Genomic DNA, 17,093 nt, shown 5'->3' with positions numbered 1-17,093 from the left:
TGCCCATGTAATTTCTAAATGTGCTGCAGGTTGTCACTGGCATATTTTTTTTCTATGCTTCACTAGAGATTTGTACATATGAAATCAATCACCCCAGCTCCTGGCACATATAATGAACCACGCTCAGCTCTTGAATCCTTGAAGAAAACATCAGGAATGAAAAAGATCCCATTTGGTCAAAGTACTGTTCGATTCACTCAAGACTCCAGGCTAGAAAAAACACCAGGTTTGCATTTAATCCAAGTACTGCTGGTATTTAGTTTACATGATCCAATATTAGGCAGATTGATATTCTAGGAAGTTAGCAATTAATCTTAAAGTGTAGTATTAAAATACGGTAGGCATTAGGGCAAAATACACATATCAAACAGCACTCTTATTTATACTGAAATCTGGAAGGAGCCGAAAGGGAAACAAATGTAGTCTTCCATTCAAGATTTTGTTAGCTTGGTGTTTCCTGGTAATTTTATACTGTTTGTTCAAAGTGATAAATGTAGGCAATATTATTTGCACCTGTTGGGTTTACTGATCTTATAGAAATCCTAACTAAAATAAACATAATTTGAATTGCATATGTGAGCAGTGTTTTTTTTTTTAATTTGTGCTGTTATTTAATAAGGATTCTCTTTGCGAAGTGTAGACTGTGTAGATTTTTCATAACAGCAGAATACCCAAGATGCACTATCTTAACATGGAGAGTGTGGTTCTACCTGATATCTACTATATATAGTAATTTAACAACTGCCAGTGAGGTTTCTGTTGTTATTCCTGTCTGGTAAGGTCAGAGCCAGGTAAAACAATATATCCTGGTGATGCACTCCCCACTTACTGCAGGGCCTGGAGGAGGAAAGTGTATAACGGTTGTATTAGAGAATCACAAGGTCCATATTGTTGGCAAATGGTATCTACTGATGACAGTTGCTTTAAGGGTCTGTCTTTTGTTTACAACTCCCTCCCCCAACACTTTGCTGAATCCTGCTGTGTGCATCTAGATGGGTTTTAGATTATTTTTTCCCTAGAGGCATGAGAGAGAGAAAAAGAGAGAAAATAACATAAAATTCACCGTTATGGACCTAAAACCCTTCATTGGCCCTTAGCCCCCTTACTGTGTTGAAAAACATCCCTTGAAAATATTTCTTTCCCAATATATGGTTCCCCTCCCCATTCTCTCTCCCTTCTATTCCTCTCACCCTTGAATACAGGTCTCAGCTCCTGTCCTGCCTGCCTGAAAGGAGTGTGGTCAGCCTCCCATTTTCAGCCAGAACCTCTCACTTACCACAGTTTTAGGGAGTCTTCAAGGGGTGAAGCTGGGTACCCTCTGCCAGAAACTAGGGCAGGGATCAGATAGGAGAGGAGCTGCTGTGCTCTGATTATGGTCAGTGGTGATATCGCAGTAGAGACGGTACATTTAAGGGTAAAAAGTCTATTATATCTTCCTCACAAATTTACTTTTTAGGCTTGATCTCTAAGCCCAGAAGTAAATTTCTCTTTCAAAGATTTTTAAAATGAGGAAAAGTTTGACCATCTTTGAGTTATCTAGAGCTCAGATAATTCAGGAATGAATTTGTTTGAAAACTTCTGACTTTAATGTAGGCTACAGCCGAAGCTTAAATGTCTACTCTGCTATTTTTAGCCTTGCGAGTCCAAGTGTCCTGACCTGGGCTTTGAGACTGTGTCTTGAGTTTTTTTTAAATCACAGTGTAGATGTACTCTGAGGGTCAAAGGATTAAAATCCTGCTTCTGATCGATGGTAGAAGATGGTAGGGTCACATGTGATTCAAACAGTGAAAAGACCACTTAAAAATTATATGTAAATATACATGTTTGTGTAACCTGGTGGATGGGAGGGCAGGTATGTGTAGGTATGTGTTGTGTCGCCTGAATGTGCTACCCATAAAGTATGTGGGTTTGTGATAACTATTAGATTGAAAGCTTGGCTTTTTAGCACAAGCTATAAGAACTCATGCTTTTAGCTCTGGCAGTCACCTGTTCAGTCTCCAATGTCGGCCAAGATGGTGGCTATCACACTTTCAGGTGTTCTATGTTGGCATGTTTGAAGGTTGAGCGTTGTGTTTCATACTGGAAGATTTTTGCTAGGAGTGCCAATTGGTTCGCACCTGTGCACATTGTGTCCCTGTGCTCCAAGCAGAGAGTATAAGGGATGGTGCAGTCTTGACCACCTCTCCAGTTCTGTCTCAGGCCATGTGGCAGTAAGAAGGAACACTCCAATGTCCTCAAAGCTCTTCCTTTGACTTTTTGAAAATATTTTCTTATTAGATAGTTTTAGTAATTTTAGTATATTTAGTTAGAGACTTGGGAGTCAGTTTGTTCCCCTTTTTTGGTGTCCCCCTTCCTTCTTCACAATGTGGACACTGAGCTGTGCCCAGTGTATTGGGATTCAAAAACTACGGTGCCTGCCTGAGACCCTTCCCAGTCAGTAGTGTTCACACGAGGTGCCTGTACGCTTGAGAGAGGCCCACATTTCCACCAGTATCTTCAGCTCCTTTCTCAGTTGTCCCCATCAGGCATGAGAGTTGAGACTTATGGAGCAGGCAATGAGTCTTCAGTCTTACCCAATCTGAACAGATCCCTCAGAACATCAGGCTGAGGCATTGAGAAGTGTGCCCCCTCATATTGTTGCTTCTGATACAGGGTTGAATAGCAGTAGAGCTAAGGACCACTATCTCTACATTCTAGACATAGGTCCCCCTCCAGATCCTCCTCTAAGAGGAAGACCTCCTCCCCAGCTTGATCGAAGTCTTCAGAATCATCATGTGCTGATCCAGATCCCCAAAGACCCATGGTACTGACACTCAGGCTCAGAAGATTAAGATAACTTCAGTGCTGCTACTGGCTTCTGCCACCTTGCTGGTGGTAGTGAGCAAAGAAAAGCATCATGGTACCAGCAAGGGAGTTGCACAAAGAGCGAGCACTAACAGTTTTGTCACACTCTCACTTGGAACCTAAAACTTCCAAGGGAATTCCCGCAGCAGCTCTGTCGGTATGAGGAGAAAAAAGCCTTCCTTTCCCATCTGGGGAGAAGTACACCACGACTGAGGATATCATTATCTTTTCCGAACCACACTCTCCCATCTTTTAGGAACCAGTCTTCACCAGAAGGAGCTTGACACTATAGGTGCAGGATTACTCTGAAGAGAGTAATTACCATTACCATCTGCCAGCAAGGCATCTGCCGTTAGAATTGGACTGTATGTTTTTCTTGGAAGCTTCTGACATTGAGGAGTCCTCCAAACTCTCTGGTCATGCAAGCTGTCAGGGAAAGAAATAAACCTAACAGCAAAACAAATCTAACTCTTTGAACAAAAATGCCTGGACCTTCTGGGTAGGAAGGCTTTTAATATCAACAAGCTTGTAATTCCACATAGCTAATTATCAAGTGATACTGGCAAAATATGACTGCCACCTATTCCAAAGTTGTGGAATTTAGAGACGACACCCCCCGCTCCCCCCCCGGCCTGAAGACAGAATGCAATTCCAGGACCTTACTGAGGAAGGTAAACTGGTGACTAGATCATGTCTTCAGGTGGCAGTAGACATAGCTGATACAGACTCTAGATTGACAACAACTGCCAACACAATGTGATGGGAGTCCTGGCTTCACTCCTCAGTATTCCACAGGAAAGTACAGGCCACTATGGAGGACCTACCTTTTGAAGGGGACAACTTATTTAGCCAAAAGACAGATGAGTGATTAGATTAAGTGAAAACCTGCAGGGCAACCCTCTGCTCCCTGAGTACTTACACCCTAGCTCCCATATGTGGGGTTGAAAGGGACACTAAGTAATTTTGTTTTCAGAATTACTAAGAATATTTAGTTTAGAGAAAAGAGAAATGATAGGCCAGTTCTTGCTGTTTCTTTTACTGCCAACTCAAGGATGTGGCTTCCACTATTGAATAACAGGGTTTTTTTTTTTTTTTTTTTACATACTTTAAGGAACACCATGATCAAAACCAAGCAAAATAATCACAATTAACTATGGCTATTATGTAATTAAAGAAAGGAAAAGAAAACATTAAACAACACAAATGCCTAACTGGTTATTTCTGTTACAATCTCTTCTGCATATCTCTCTGTCGAGAGCTTTTAGCAGAGATTACACCCCTGAGAGTTAACACATCTGAGGTGTGCTTTCCTCTTGGTAAGTGAGGACCAGAGTATATTGTTTCCCAAAATTATTGTGAATCCATTCTTTAGTATATCCTTAGAAAACTAAGAATGTTTATAGATGGGCAAAAAAAACTTTGTTTCAGGGCAGGTGGACCTATTGGTTATTAATAAATAACCAGCGAGTTTATAGTTGACAAAGTAAGCAATCTTAACTACATCCTATGAAACAGAAAAAATATTGAAATGGGTTACTTAGAAGAAGCCATTTAAGGAGCTGTCTTGAGACACGCCAATTAACCAATATTAAGAATCTTCAGTCCAATTAAATCCCACTATGTCTCTGTTTATTGATGTTTAGTGCCTGTATATTCTCCAGGAATACATGTTCTAGCCACTTGCTGATTAACAGGAGAAAATGTTAGTCTTTTTAAGTTACACTAGTGTTCCAATATTCCAGCAAAATTATTGAGTTTTAAATCTAATCCCTTGGAAGTGTTTTACTTAGCCACCACTCCACCAGAGTAAAGACTGCTTCAGTTCAGTACCTTTGCTTCAAAGCATACTTCTCATTGATATATGCAAAGCAGCCACTTGGAGCTCCATACATACCTTTATAAGAAACTACAACCTTTTCATGCATCCTCAGCTGATGCATTCTTTGGGTCTGCAGTCCTTAGGTCCTCATTATGCAAGGGTCCTTGCACCAACTTTCTTCATGAGTACTGCTTGTCAGTCACTTACAATGAAATACACAGAAGGACCAGCACTCAAAGAAGAAAGATTACCTACCTTCAGAACTGCATATCTTCAAGATATATGGTCCCTAGCTATATTCCACCATTTTCCTTCCTTTTCCTTTGCTTTGGATGATAATTTGAATTGTAGAGAAGGAACTGGAGAGGCAGTTGGTCTGCATTGCCCTTTATGCCCTTGGTTCGGCACATGAGGAAAGAATATGCACAGGCACAGAGTGACAGACACTATTAGCAAGAGTTTTTGGTCTGAAGCACATGTGTACCCGCAATGGAATATTTGGAGCCCAGGTCTCCAAAAACTTCAGTTATGGAAAGTAGGTAAACTCTTTATCAGCTAGAATATTGCAGGTATGTGCACTCAGCTACTGCAGCTGCTCCTTGCTCTATCCCATTTCCAGGAGTCTCTGTGGAGCAAGTTGGGAGGTTAGTGATTACTACACAGAATGTATGACAGTCAGATGTGCGGTCTGTTGATGTAATTGGCATAAAAGCATATGAGGTCACTGTTAAGGTTTTGCAAATCTGAGTGCAAATTTGATGAAGTTGTGATATATATTAATTTTGGTCTCTGTTGGAGATGGAAGTGAAAGCCTTATGGAGCATTGTCAATAGTATTGTGGGCAGTATGAAGATGGAAAGGAATGCACAAGTAATTCCCCTTGACTTCTTATTTCCATGTTTTTAAGATTTTGGGTGAATGCAGTACATCCTACTGCAACCTTAACTGTCACTAAACTAAGTTTTTGTTTTCTAATATCTAATAACATTCCTGTATGTGCCATGTTTCCTAGGTGTTTACTCAGGGTACAATTCACCCTTGTGCAATGTCCAATTTTGAGAACGTAAGTGGTGTGTAGGCCTTATCTGTGCCCTGTGCCCAGGGATGATTTTCATCCTATGTCCTGTTCTGCCACACTTACTCATGTGGAGTAGTCCCTTTTTCTTTGAGTCATCCCAATTATTAAACTGCTGTTACATTCTTCACTAAATCCACATTATCGCAATCCCAGAGCTGCCAAAAGTCCTGGGTAACTGCTGTCATGGGCAGTGGGGCTACATGCAGAGTAAGATATGCTATTCAGTGAGTGTGAGTGTGGGTGTGCCGAAATCTAAACTAACACTACTAGTATTGAGGTAGTTATTTAGTGATCCAAGGCAAAACAAGGGAAAACTTATAAGAATGATTACTTGTATATATTACTGAAATATAACTGGTCATTTTGCAAATCAGAATCCCTCAGACGACAGAGTCCATACATTTATATAACTGGCAGATAACTTCACTGATGTGGGTCAGTAAATGTATGGCATCCCTGTTTTGGTTGAGACAACTTCATTACAGTGTGACAACATAACAATTATTTAAATGAATATTAAAAGATAATGTATTTCTAATAACTATTTATGATAAAAATATGCTGACTCATAACTCTCCTGTGACTTTTTCAGGTCCAGCATTCTATAATATTCTCAACTACAGTATTGAAAGAGAGAGTTTTAAAAAAGCTTTCTTGGAGAGTACAAAGAAGGGAGCATTTGGATCTTCAGCTCCTCGACCTCTATATATTTTTAAGAGGGGAGCTTTCTGTACTCCTGGACCAGCTGATTATCAGGTAACTTGAAGCTATTACCCTTTTAAAAATGGTAAAGAAAGATTCTTGGTCCGTCAGGATGTTCAAGTAAAATGCCTCAGGATTTTGGAAATGTTTCATGAAGGGTTTTTTAGAAATAAAATGTATGTTCTTAAAAATGTTATCCCTTCTGGCCTTGGACTCTATGAGTAGATCATGTGGTCTGATTTCTTGTATGTCACAGGCCATGGACACTACCCAGCTCCTGCACACTAAACCCAATGGAAATGAGACAAAATGGAACCTCCAAGGTCACTGCCAATCTGAAGTGGGGGAAAATTCCTTCCTCTCAGAGCCCTGACCCACCCTGACCAATATCCCAATTTGCAATACAATACACATTGTGAAGAAGAGAAAAATAATAAGCAGTAAATAACAAACACACATACTTGCACAGTATAGGTTCATAAATGCATGTTTAAACTTTTCACTGTTTTCCCAGAAATTGGACTCCAACTCTACTGAAATAACTGTGAGCCAGAGGGGAAACCAAAATAAAAAACCCACTTTAGACATTTTGACATGCAATTCAGAATGCCAAAATCCCACTTTGTTTCTAAAAATGCTGTGTAGGTAGGTTACTGAAATGCTTAGCTTTATCAATCAAGTCAGAATTTTTTAGTCCAAGTTAAGTAGCATGGGCATATTTTTGTATTATGCCATATATTCACCATGGTATGGCAATTTGGCCTAATGCTGGTTACTTTGGGTATATAGTCAAACTAATGCATGCAGGATCAAATTCTGCCCTCACACATATGCACACAATTGTTAAAATGAGCAAGGATTACTATCAAATTCCCAATTAGAATCAGACTGGGCACCAGTTAATTAACAAACCTAAAATAAAAAAAAAATATTCATAAAGTAAAACAGGTAAGTTTGGTGATATTTCAAAAGAGTGGAGGTGGCATGAAAGTATCATCCCTTCATATCAGCTTGCACAGATTTGCCCAGATAGTTTCCATTTGGCCATGCCATAATGCAGGCAACCTGATATTGAAAGAATTTAACAATTCTATGTTTCTTGCTCACTGGGACTTATTTGGAAATATAGCACATATCTAATAATGGTTAACAATATTCCTACCCATCATTGGGACAATAGACTTAAATTTCTGTTCTTTCAAAGATGATTCAAACATTAATAAGGCTTGAACAGATGATAATGCAAAATAAGATTCTACAAGTAACTGTTTTTCTCCAGAGTCATATGCTATGCAGGAACATACACCTTCATGCTGCTTTGTGCAAGAGACTTTTGAATCATTGATTACAAATAAGCAATGCATGCAGGTCAACTGTTAACTTTTCCTCAGGTGTTCTAGCCACACAATCTTTATGCAAAGACATTAGATAGATATACCAGTTTTTACCTTAGGATTTCTGTACAGGCAAAACTTGTTTTTATAAATTAGCACTGCTAGTGTATTACCCTTTAATTACTGCAGTGATAAATGTTAGAAATAATCAAACAGGTTGTCCCATGGGTGGATTGGGAGACGGAACCCTTTATTGCCTGCTCGTTCCACCTCGATGCTGCGAGTGAGCAACAAGGGGGTTATTTTACAATTCTTTTATCCATAACAGTATGTAAATGTATACATTTTCAGCAACTCCGCATAGACCCTTATTTGGTTACATTGACACCTATAAAATGAATATTAACAACTACATAATGAATATAATTATACCTGCCCCTTTTTGTTGTTTACAGGATTACCGTACAGAGGTCAGGCACATCACCTTAGAACCTATACATTTTACACTAACATTCTTTGAAGTAAAGGCATGCCAAGGGGAGAAGGAAGATAATGCTTTTTCCCACCAAAAGACTTTGCACAGAAATAGCAATAGACTCATTCCCTATGCAGGTGGCCATGAAGGGAGGAGAAGAAGAGAGATAACAGGCTCTAAATAAAATTCATACTAATTAACAGGAACAAGATTTGCCCTTGCCTTGACCCCGTTCCTTGTAATTTAGGCCTGACCACTTGTCCAGCTTTTAACTCTTTACTCTCCAAAAATAAACACATGGGGCATCACTGTCATTTACACTAAAATCTCTTTACCTCACTCTGGAAGGAAAAGAAGCCTTAAATAAAGTAAATTTACACTTTACATAGTAGAGTGAAGGGGCCTTGTCTTAAATTGGGATCAGTTTCCAGGGTCTTCCTATGTTTGACATATGTTAATTCAACTTCAACAGCAAAAATTATAAAATAAATAAAATAAATATTTCATACAAACAGATAGTCATTATCTGTCCACTACAATTTTTCCTTGATTTTGGAGGTGTTCCCTACATGGGGCACTGATAGAGGGATTGAAACCTGGGCCTATTGATCTAAAAGCTGAGCCTTTGCTGCCTGAGGTGAAAGACCATCACTTCATGTCACATCAGCTCAAAGGCTGAGCAGATACATTAAACTCTGTTTGGTTTAGACATTAGAGAGGGACAGAGAGCTATGCTGAGTAAGTGTCTGACTAAAACTGTATTTGAGAGGTCTGCGTGCTCCTTAGGCTCATGTTGCAATCCATCCTCATACCTTTCTTTGATCGGATTTCTTTTTTCTTGTTTTATCTTGTCCCACAAACATTTTTCACTAGTGTCCAGTGCGCCTCAAACTTGGGCATCAGTTCTCTGCTCCCCAGCAGGGTCTCTTTCCAGTCCTTTCCTCTGGTTCCACACTTACTTCTCAATTCTTATTTGTATAACATGCATCAGCACTGATTCTGAGTGCTTAGGTTTTTGTAAAATAAAATTAAACATTTGTGAAGGCTAAAGAATGTTCTGCCTTCTTCAGAAGGTCCCTGTAATAATTCATAGTTTTTTTTATTAATTTACAGTAACTCCTTCTGCAAGTTTCAAATATGATGTTTCGGGGGGTGGAACCAGAGGGGTAAGAAGGGCTAGTGCCCTTGTAGTGGAAATATTGTGGGGGCTCCACCACCGCATAAACTCATGAACATCCTTGGGTGGCGGGGAGCAGGTTCCAGAGGGGATGGAGCAGATGGAGTGGTGCCTGAGATTATGCTGGAGATCAGGGAGTGGAACCAGGAGGGGCTGTAATGATCTCAGGAGCAGATAGGAACCTCCAGGATCCTCCTTTCTAGCCTGGAGCCAGCTGCCTCCAAGTCTCATTTCCTTCCTTCTTCGCTCCCCCTCCTTTCCCCTGCCCCACCATTTACAGGGAGCTTCTGCCCCTTCTGCTCCCCTCTGATAGGATTGTATTATTGGTTAGGCTGCTGCCAGGCCTCTTCTGTATACAGAGTAACTTTTAAGCTAAGTAGTCTAACAGTGTTTGAGTGTTGGTTAAGTAAACATTAACCACAATTTCACAGACGTCAGTTAGTAACATTTTCATTTCTGCTCTTCTTTTTTGAAAAATTCTTGGTCAGGAACAAAATAATTTAGATCCAAAACACAGTTTTTTTCTGTGGCAGCTGGGAGCTCTATTCAGTTCTCCATGGTTTGATTCTCTGTGGTCTCTTTCACAGATTTATACTGTATGCCCAGTTAAAGTGATGAGGGCTCCAGCCTCCTTAGAAATTATCCAGTAAGATTTCAGGGCTTTCAGCTAAATCAACCAATCATGAAAGAGTGTAGTAACTCATGTCTTAGCTGTTGGTAAATTTATGTTGGGTTTCTGGAATTAGAGTACTGAGCATTGCTTTCTGCCAGTACTGTGATAAATAATCAATACTACATTCAAGGATGCTTCTTACACAGTAAAGTTAGGCTGAGGCAAGTAAACAGAAGAAGGACTATAGTAATTTTCTAATATTCTTGTTTTAAAATGAAGAGCACAGTAAAGTGTTTTTTTAATTTTTGTTCTAAAATATTTTTTATAAATGGAAAAGTACAACATTCCTAAATTTCAGCATTCAAGTAAAGATATAAATATCTCAAAATTAAAACTAAACTTAAACAACAAAATAAATGCTTCTCTTGCATTCTCAAGTAATTAATGTTTTCACTCACGGGATGGCTCTCTGTCTCTCAAGTTCTGTATTATCAATTATATCAAGTACAACTACCTAAGAACCCCATTATTGCTCCCTGACAGCTTACTTTAACAGAATTATAATCATATGGGAAGGAAGAGAAAACATATTACTAAATATGTTAGATGTAGGGACAGTTTTCTCCAGCATTTGTCAAATGCAAATAACTTAGTTCCCCTAGGTCTTAATCAAGTGAGCTGAACAGTTCACATACATTATCATTAGAACTCATTATAGAAAAATTTAGATCTAACAGTCTCTTGATAGAAGTGGAGGGGGGCAAACTAACGTTTCTTGGGGATATAGCGAGGCCTGTGAACCAAAATCAGTGGCTGGCAGTGTTTCATATCACCTCTATTCAGTTTTAAAAGTGACCACTAAAACCTAATGGAACACAAAACTTAAAAAACTCAAAATCACTACATCTTTTAACAAAAGACATTCCCCAAAATAACTGGTATTTCCGACATTCATGTACTGATTGGTTCAGAGAGATTAATAACAAAATATTGATACCTTTATCTATGGTAAACCCCCATATAAAAATCTCCTTAAACTAACTGCATTACATAACAAATGAAGTACAGTGATTAAAAAAGAACAAAAATTGCAGCTAACATTTCAAAATGCTACATCCGTTCTCAAAACCATAGCTTACAGTGTTGGCCACAAAAGATGTTACAATAGTTGAAAAATTATTATTCTACTTGGAGTAATGTAGCTCATGATTACTGTTTCCTGTTCTTCCATTTCCTGCATTTAAATTTTTGTGCACAAAGCTTTTAAATACACAAAGTTGGCAGCACATAAGGGTTTTCCGTGCAGAGCTTATATGATGTCACAAGATCAGTGGGGAGATTACCAGGATCTGAAGAGCATAATTTTTCATAGATTCCCAACCTTGGGTGAGTGGGCCTCATGTGTATGGGTCATCAGGCTACTCGAAGGAGAGGTAGGGTGACCATACTTTCTGTTTTGGCCGGGACAGTCCCCTTTTTAAGCCCTGTTCTGGGTGTCCCGATTTTTTGGGGGGCAAAACTGGGCATTTTCCCCTTTTGCTCTTGCCTATTGATGGCAAGACCAAATGGGACAAATGCCCAGTTTTGCAAAAAAACCAAGTTGGGTCTCTTCCCCCTTCTCCCCCCCCACTGGAGTGTGGAGGAACTTTCAGACCGGAGGGAACAAGCGGCAGTGCATGGCAGGGCTCAGGCAAGCAGTGAAGCCTGGTGGCTCAGGCCAGCCCCGTGCACGGGAAGGCTCAGGCAGCTCCGTGTGTGTGTTGGGGGGGCAGGCTCAGGCGAGCCCCGTGCGGTGTCTCATTTTTCCTTTGGGAAATATGGTTACCCTAGAGAGAGGGGGATATAGGGTAGAGAGAGGAAGAGTGCAGGTGAGGAAACTGCATGGATCTGAACCTATCCCACCTTTCCCCACAACAAATGTAAGCCTGTAGCTGTGAATAAAGATGCTGTAAGTATCTTGAAAAGCACCCTTTTTCCTTTTGTGCTCCCATTGCAATCCCTAATGCAGTTAGCGCTGCGTAAAGTTTATAAGAACAAGTTTGCAGGCTCAGGAAATAGTCTATTTGCTCAATCTTTTCTTTCCTGCTTCTGTGGTGGTGGTGCTTTTTGTGCTGTAGCCCCTGTGATGTTTATAAATATCCATGCATGTCACAGTTATAAGTGTTGCATGTTGCAAACCTTGTTCTTGTGGAAATGGACATTACAAGCTCCACAAGTGTTGTTATAATGTAGCCTTTTTAGTTTTGTAATTAGAGCAGCTAAGGTGCATGCATTAAGGCCTTACGCATGTGTTTAAGTCATGGATGTCACCTTGTAACTGCTGTACTTTGTGAGTTCAAAAGCCTCACATTACAATAATACACATGATTTGAAGTCAGTGGAACATAAGAATATGCTTGTGTGCTTCCCTGAATCAGGTCCTACGAGCTTAATGCATAACCTGAAATGAAACATATATTTGATGTTAGATTAATTTAGCTTATTATTTAGGTAGATGTTTTAAAATATTTTTTATTTTGTGTGTGCATAAATAAAGGTTCTTTGAACACTTAAGACCCCCTTCTAACTTTTTTTTCTCTTTCCTTTAAGGAAACCCAGATAAATTAGTTTTCATATTGTTAATATAAAATGTATAGTTTTATATTAAGTTTATAAAATTAAACACTCAAAGAGGAACTTTAAAAGTTTAAGTGCTCATAGTAAAAAAATTAGCTTTGCTGCATAACACAATTTTCTATTCCTATTTCTCTTTTTAGATGGTTACTTTTATATTTTGCTGTTTATATTGTTACCTGTTCGCAATAAAAAAATAAAGGATGAGCAATAGGGCCAAGTTGTCATAATCTTAGTTTTTCATTTGCTGAGATTTGAGCACTGAACAACATAGTCTTAAACAAATTCATGATATTAATGTAAAGTTAGGCTTCAAGAGGTTTACTTGGCTGGGAGGAGAGAATGTGAAACTATTTGTATTCGTATGCACAGAAATGGAATGTACCCATTCATTTTAATGAAAACAGAACTAATGTGAATTCAAACTACAAAACAAATGATAGATTCTGGAACAGAGTTTTTTAAAGACTAACACTTCTTCATACTTTGGAATTCTCAGGTCAAAGGGAGCACTGAAGAACCATATAAACAACATAAGCAATTATCACCTGTCCTCTTGTCATCAACAGAAAGAACTCCAATAGGTGCCCTGGTAAGATAACTGTCCAGATTACTTAGGTTTTCTTTTTATATTACTGAATTCCCTCTAATATTTTAAACTTGTGGATACAAACAATATTTGTGGGGTCAAATTCTTTGCAAGCTAAGGTCCATTGAAGTCAGTAGAATTATGCCTGCAGAAAATCTGGCATGTGTTTTCTGTGGGGTCTATAAATTAATAGCAATGAGAATGACATCTTCCAGAATGGTATTATAATACTCTCAATATGATTTTCTTTCTCATTTTTTGTGTCCTAACATGATTTTTGGTTTTTTTTAACCATTGCTGTACATTGAGCAGTGGGTTTTTTTATTGAGCTGTGATGTTCAGGTCTTCTTTCTAAGAGGTTACAGTTAATTTAGAATGCAGCAATGTGTACGAGTAGTTCTACTTAGTTCTTACAATATGCATTACCTTGCATTCATCAACAAAGATTATCTCCCATTGTGCTACTCTTTCACTTGTGTTTGTGAGGCCCTTGCAAAGTTCATAATGGTCTTCTGAGATCTTGACTATCCTAAATAATTTTTGTGTCATCCACAAATTGGCCACGTCACAAGTTACCACCTTTTCCAGATCACTACTAGATGTATTAAAGAACATATTTCCTTGTGTGGAACTTTGGGGAACTGCACTATTATTCTTTGCTTTGTGTCTCAGCCAGTTTCTAGTCTTTGGCAGTATTTTGTCACCTCCTGATTATTTTTTTTTTCTGTAAAAGCCTTTTATGAGAGACTTTTTCAAAGGCACTTGGAAACTCCTAATATGCATTTTATCAGTGGTTTCCTCTTTGTCTACTATTTTGATCGTGTTCTTAAAAATTCCAGTAGATTAAAGAGACATGATTGGCCTCCCAGGGATGTGCACAGGAATTTAAATTTGAATACTTTTGGAGGGGCATGTTAAATACACACAAATGAAAGGTTTGCATGGCTCCTCCTCTCCCCTGCCCTCTAGATTTCTTGGGATGACTCTGGTGGGGATGCCCAGCAGCAAGGAAGCAATGGATCTTCCTGGCAGTGGCACGTTCCATGTCCCTGCAGCCCAGAAATAGAAGAAGTAGCAGGCAGCTGGCTGCCAGCTGAGCTCATCCTTCCCCCACCTCTACAGCAGCAGCCTTCTGCTTCTCATTCCCTGCTGCTAGAGTTCCAACACTGCTGCCTGCTTTTCAGACCACCCATTGTGGTGAGTTGGGGTGGAGGCAGAGGCAACACATGGGCTCCAGCAGCAGGGCACGAGAAGCAGCAGGCTGCGGCTGTAGTGATGTGGGGAGAAGGAGCTCAGCTAGCAGCCAGGTGCCCTGCTGCTTCCTCCCAGGCTTCAGGGACACAAGGAGATTTTTTGGGGGGCTTGTTCCCTTGGTTGCCCCCCCCCTTGTGCATGCCCCTGTCCTCAGCAGAAGTTGTGCTGGCTTGTCCCTATCCTCTTACATTTTCTGGGTTTTTTATAATTCTCCTTTTGCTGATCTTTTCAACCAGTTTACCTGGGACTTGAAGTAAGGTTTATTGATGTATAATTCCTGTATGACCACAGACAACATTTCGTTAAAGAGATGTACATTTGCTACCTTCCAGTTCTTTGTTGTAGTAAGTGATTTTAGTGAGAGCTTGCATATTTTTGTTAGCAGTTCAATCACTTAATAATTAATTTGTACAGAACTCTTGGATGTATATCATTAGATGCTTTAATTTATCATTCTGTTCCAGCACTGCTGCTACTTTTGACACCTCACTCTCTGACAGTACCCGTTCTTTATTACTTAAAAATAGTAGCTTTGGGATTTTGTATCTACCATAGTTTATGCAGCTTTGTGCTGGTTTTACCTGGGCTTAATTTCCATTTGCTGAAGGATATGTTTGTCTCAAATTTGCCCCTTCAGCCTTCTGATTTAATCATAATGGGGGTTTTTCTAACTTCCCTGTTTCCGCTTTTTTAATGGACTATGCATACCTTCTGTAACTTAGTTAAAACATACTTAAGCAGCTCCATTCTATTCTTAAGGATTTTAATATCTTCACTTTTGACTTTAGAATCTTTCAAACTAGTGTGTTCATTTAAAAAAAATATTGCTTTCTGAAATTTAATGCCGTACTACTAGTTTTTGAATGATCTTATGGCTCACATGGTAGGATACATGATTCTTCCCATGTGGATCTGTAGAGGCAGTGTTATGAAACAGTTCTAAACTGAACACATTTTACTTGAGAGAGACAAGGAAGGTGAGGTAATATCTTCTACTAGGCTGACATCCATTAGTCGAAGGGAGAAGATTTTGAGCTTCACAGAGCTCTTCTGCAGATTTGGGCTGCAGGCTACAACAAAACTGCAGGCAAACAAACTTTATTTGAAAGTCATTGAATGACAGTAAATACAGAATTCTACAATACCATTTTTACAATAATTTTTAAGAGCAGAGCTGGACTCATAGACTTTAAGGTCAAAAGAGACCGTTATGATCATCTAGTCTGACCTCCTGCACAACGCAGGCCACAGAACCTCACCCACCCACTCCAGTAATAAACCCCCAAACTATGACTGAGTTATTGAAGCCTTCAAATAATGATTTAAAGACTTCAAGGTATAGAGAATCCACGAGCAAGTGACCCATGCCCCATGCTGCAGAGGAAGGCGAAAACCCCCTAGGGTCTCTGCCAATCTGCTCTGGGGGAAAATTCCTTCCTGACCCCAAATATGGCGATCACCAAAACTCTGCGCATGCAGGCAAGACTCACCAGCCAGACACCCGGAACGCATTCTTTGTAGTAACTCAGAACCCATCCCATCTAACATCCTATCACAGGCCATTGGGCATATTACTGCTGGTAGTCAAAGATCAATTAATTGCCAAATTAGACTTTCCCATCATACCACCCCCTCCATAAACTTATCAAGTTCAGTCTAGAAGCATTTTATGACATTTTATGATAATTAAAAAATGTATTCTGGAAAATTAAGTTTTGAATGAGTTGATATTAATCAGACCTCATAAGATGCATTGATCTTGACACAGATCAGCAAAGCAATCTCTTCTGTCATATATCTTCAAACTATTCTCCAAGCTCTGGGCACATGTGAAGTCATTGTGGTAGTGTACGTAATAATTACTTGGCAAGACTGTACTTAGAATCAGAAAATATAAGTTCCAGTAAACAATACAGCTATGCAGTATCTATTGTAACAGTTCTTCAAGTATGTGTCATTGTAGATCCCACTGTAGGTGTGTATGCACCTCATGTCTGCGTGATCAGATTCTTCTGAATAGCAGTGTCTGTTAAGGTCACACATGCTTCCTGTGCTGCCTCATGCCTCCGTGTGAGGACATAAAGGAAGGATGGCTGTGACTCTCCCTCAGTTCCCTCTTATCACTAATGTTGGTGAGATGGAATGTGGAGAGTGTCCAATCTGCTACTTTCTTTAGATACCCTAAACCATTTTCCTAGACCATCTTGGTGAAGAAATCGTGTCTTTATACTTTCTTCTACAGGGTATTTTATTAAGAAAGAAAGAAGAAAATAATTTGACCATTGATCCCTGTGCTGGGGTGTACATCTTACACCAACATTGATAGGGTTAATGAGGGTCTGAGAGGCCAAGTAGGTCACCTGGCGTTATGTGAGAGAAGGAGGGCCAGGGTTAATTGAGGATGAGTCCCAGCTTGGGAGGGGTTGGGTGAGCACTATAAAGTCAAGACGCTGAGAGCATAAACGAGTTGCAGGGGAAGGAGTCTGCAGTCACTTCCTCGGAGGAGAGAGGTTGTCAGGGGCAAGGAGGAAGTTTGGTGAGGTGGTCAGCCCTATGATCCTACCCAAGAGTAAGGAATCTGGCAACAGGCTAGAA

The 17,093-nt window shown here is 39.6% G+C and overlaps 1 protein-coding gene across 1 annotated transcript in view; it reads left to right on the top strand.

The window, feature by feature from the left end:
• STPG2 (sperm tail PG-rich repeat containing 2) overlaps positions 1–17,093 on the top strand; it is a 393,190-nt gene that overhangs the window by 79,062 nt on the left and 297,035 nt on the right. Inside the window, exons 8-10 of the mRNA XM_067557395.1 lie at positions 67–226; positions 6,334–6,497; positions 13,155–13,247. Of these exons, the coding sequence (XP_067413496.1) occupies positions 67–226; positions 6,334–6,497; positions 13,155–13,247 (417 nt within the window). The remainder of the gene's footprint in view (positions 1–66; positions 227–6,333; positions 6,498–13,154; positions 13,248–17,093) is intronic.

This window comes from Emydura macquarii, unplaced genomic scaffold (assembly GCF_026122565.2).
Source record: "Emydura macquarii macquarii isolate MOO-44397 ecotype Brisbane River unplaced genomic scaffold, CSIRO-AGI_Emac_v2 contig_1790, whole genome shotgun sequence".
NCBI lineage: Eukaryota > Metazoa > Chordata > Testudines > Chelidae > Emydura > Emydura macquarii.
This window is presented reverse-complemented; position numbering and strand designations above follow the sequence as displayed.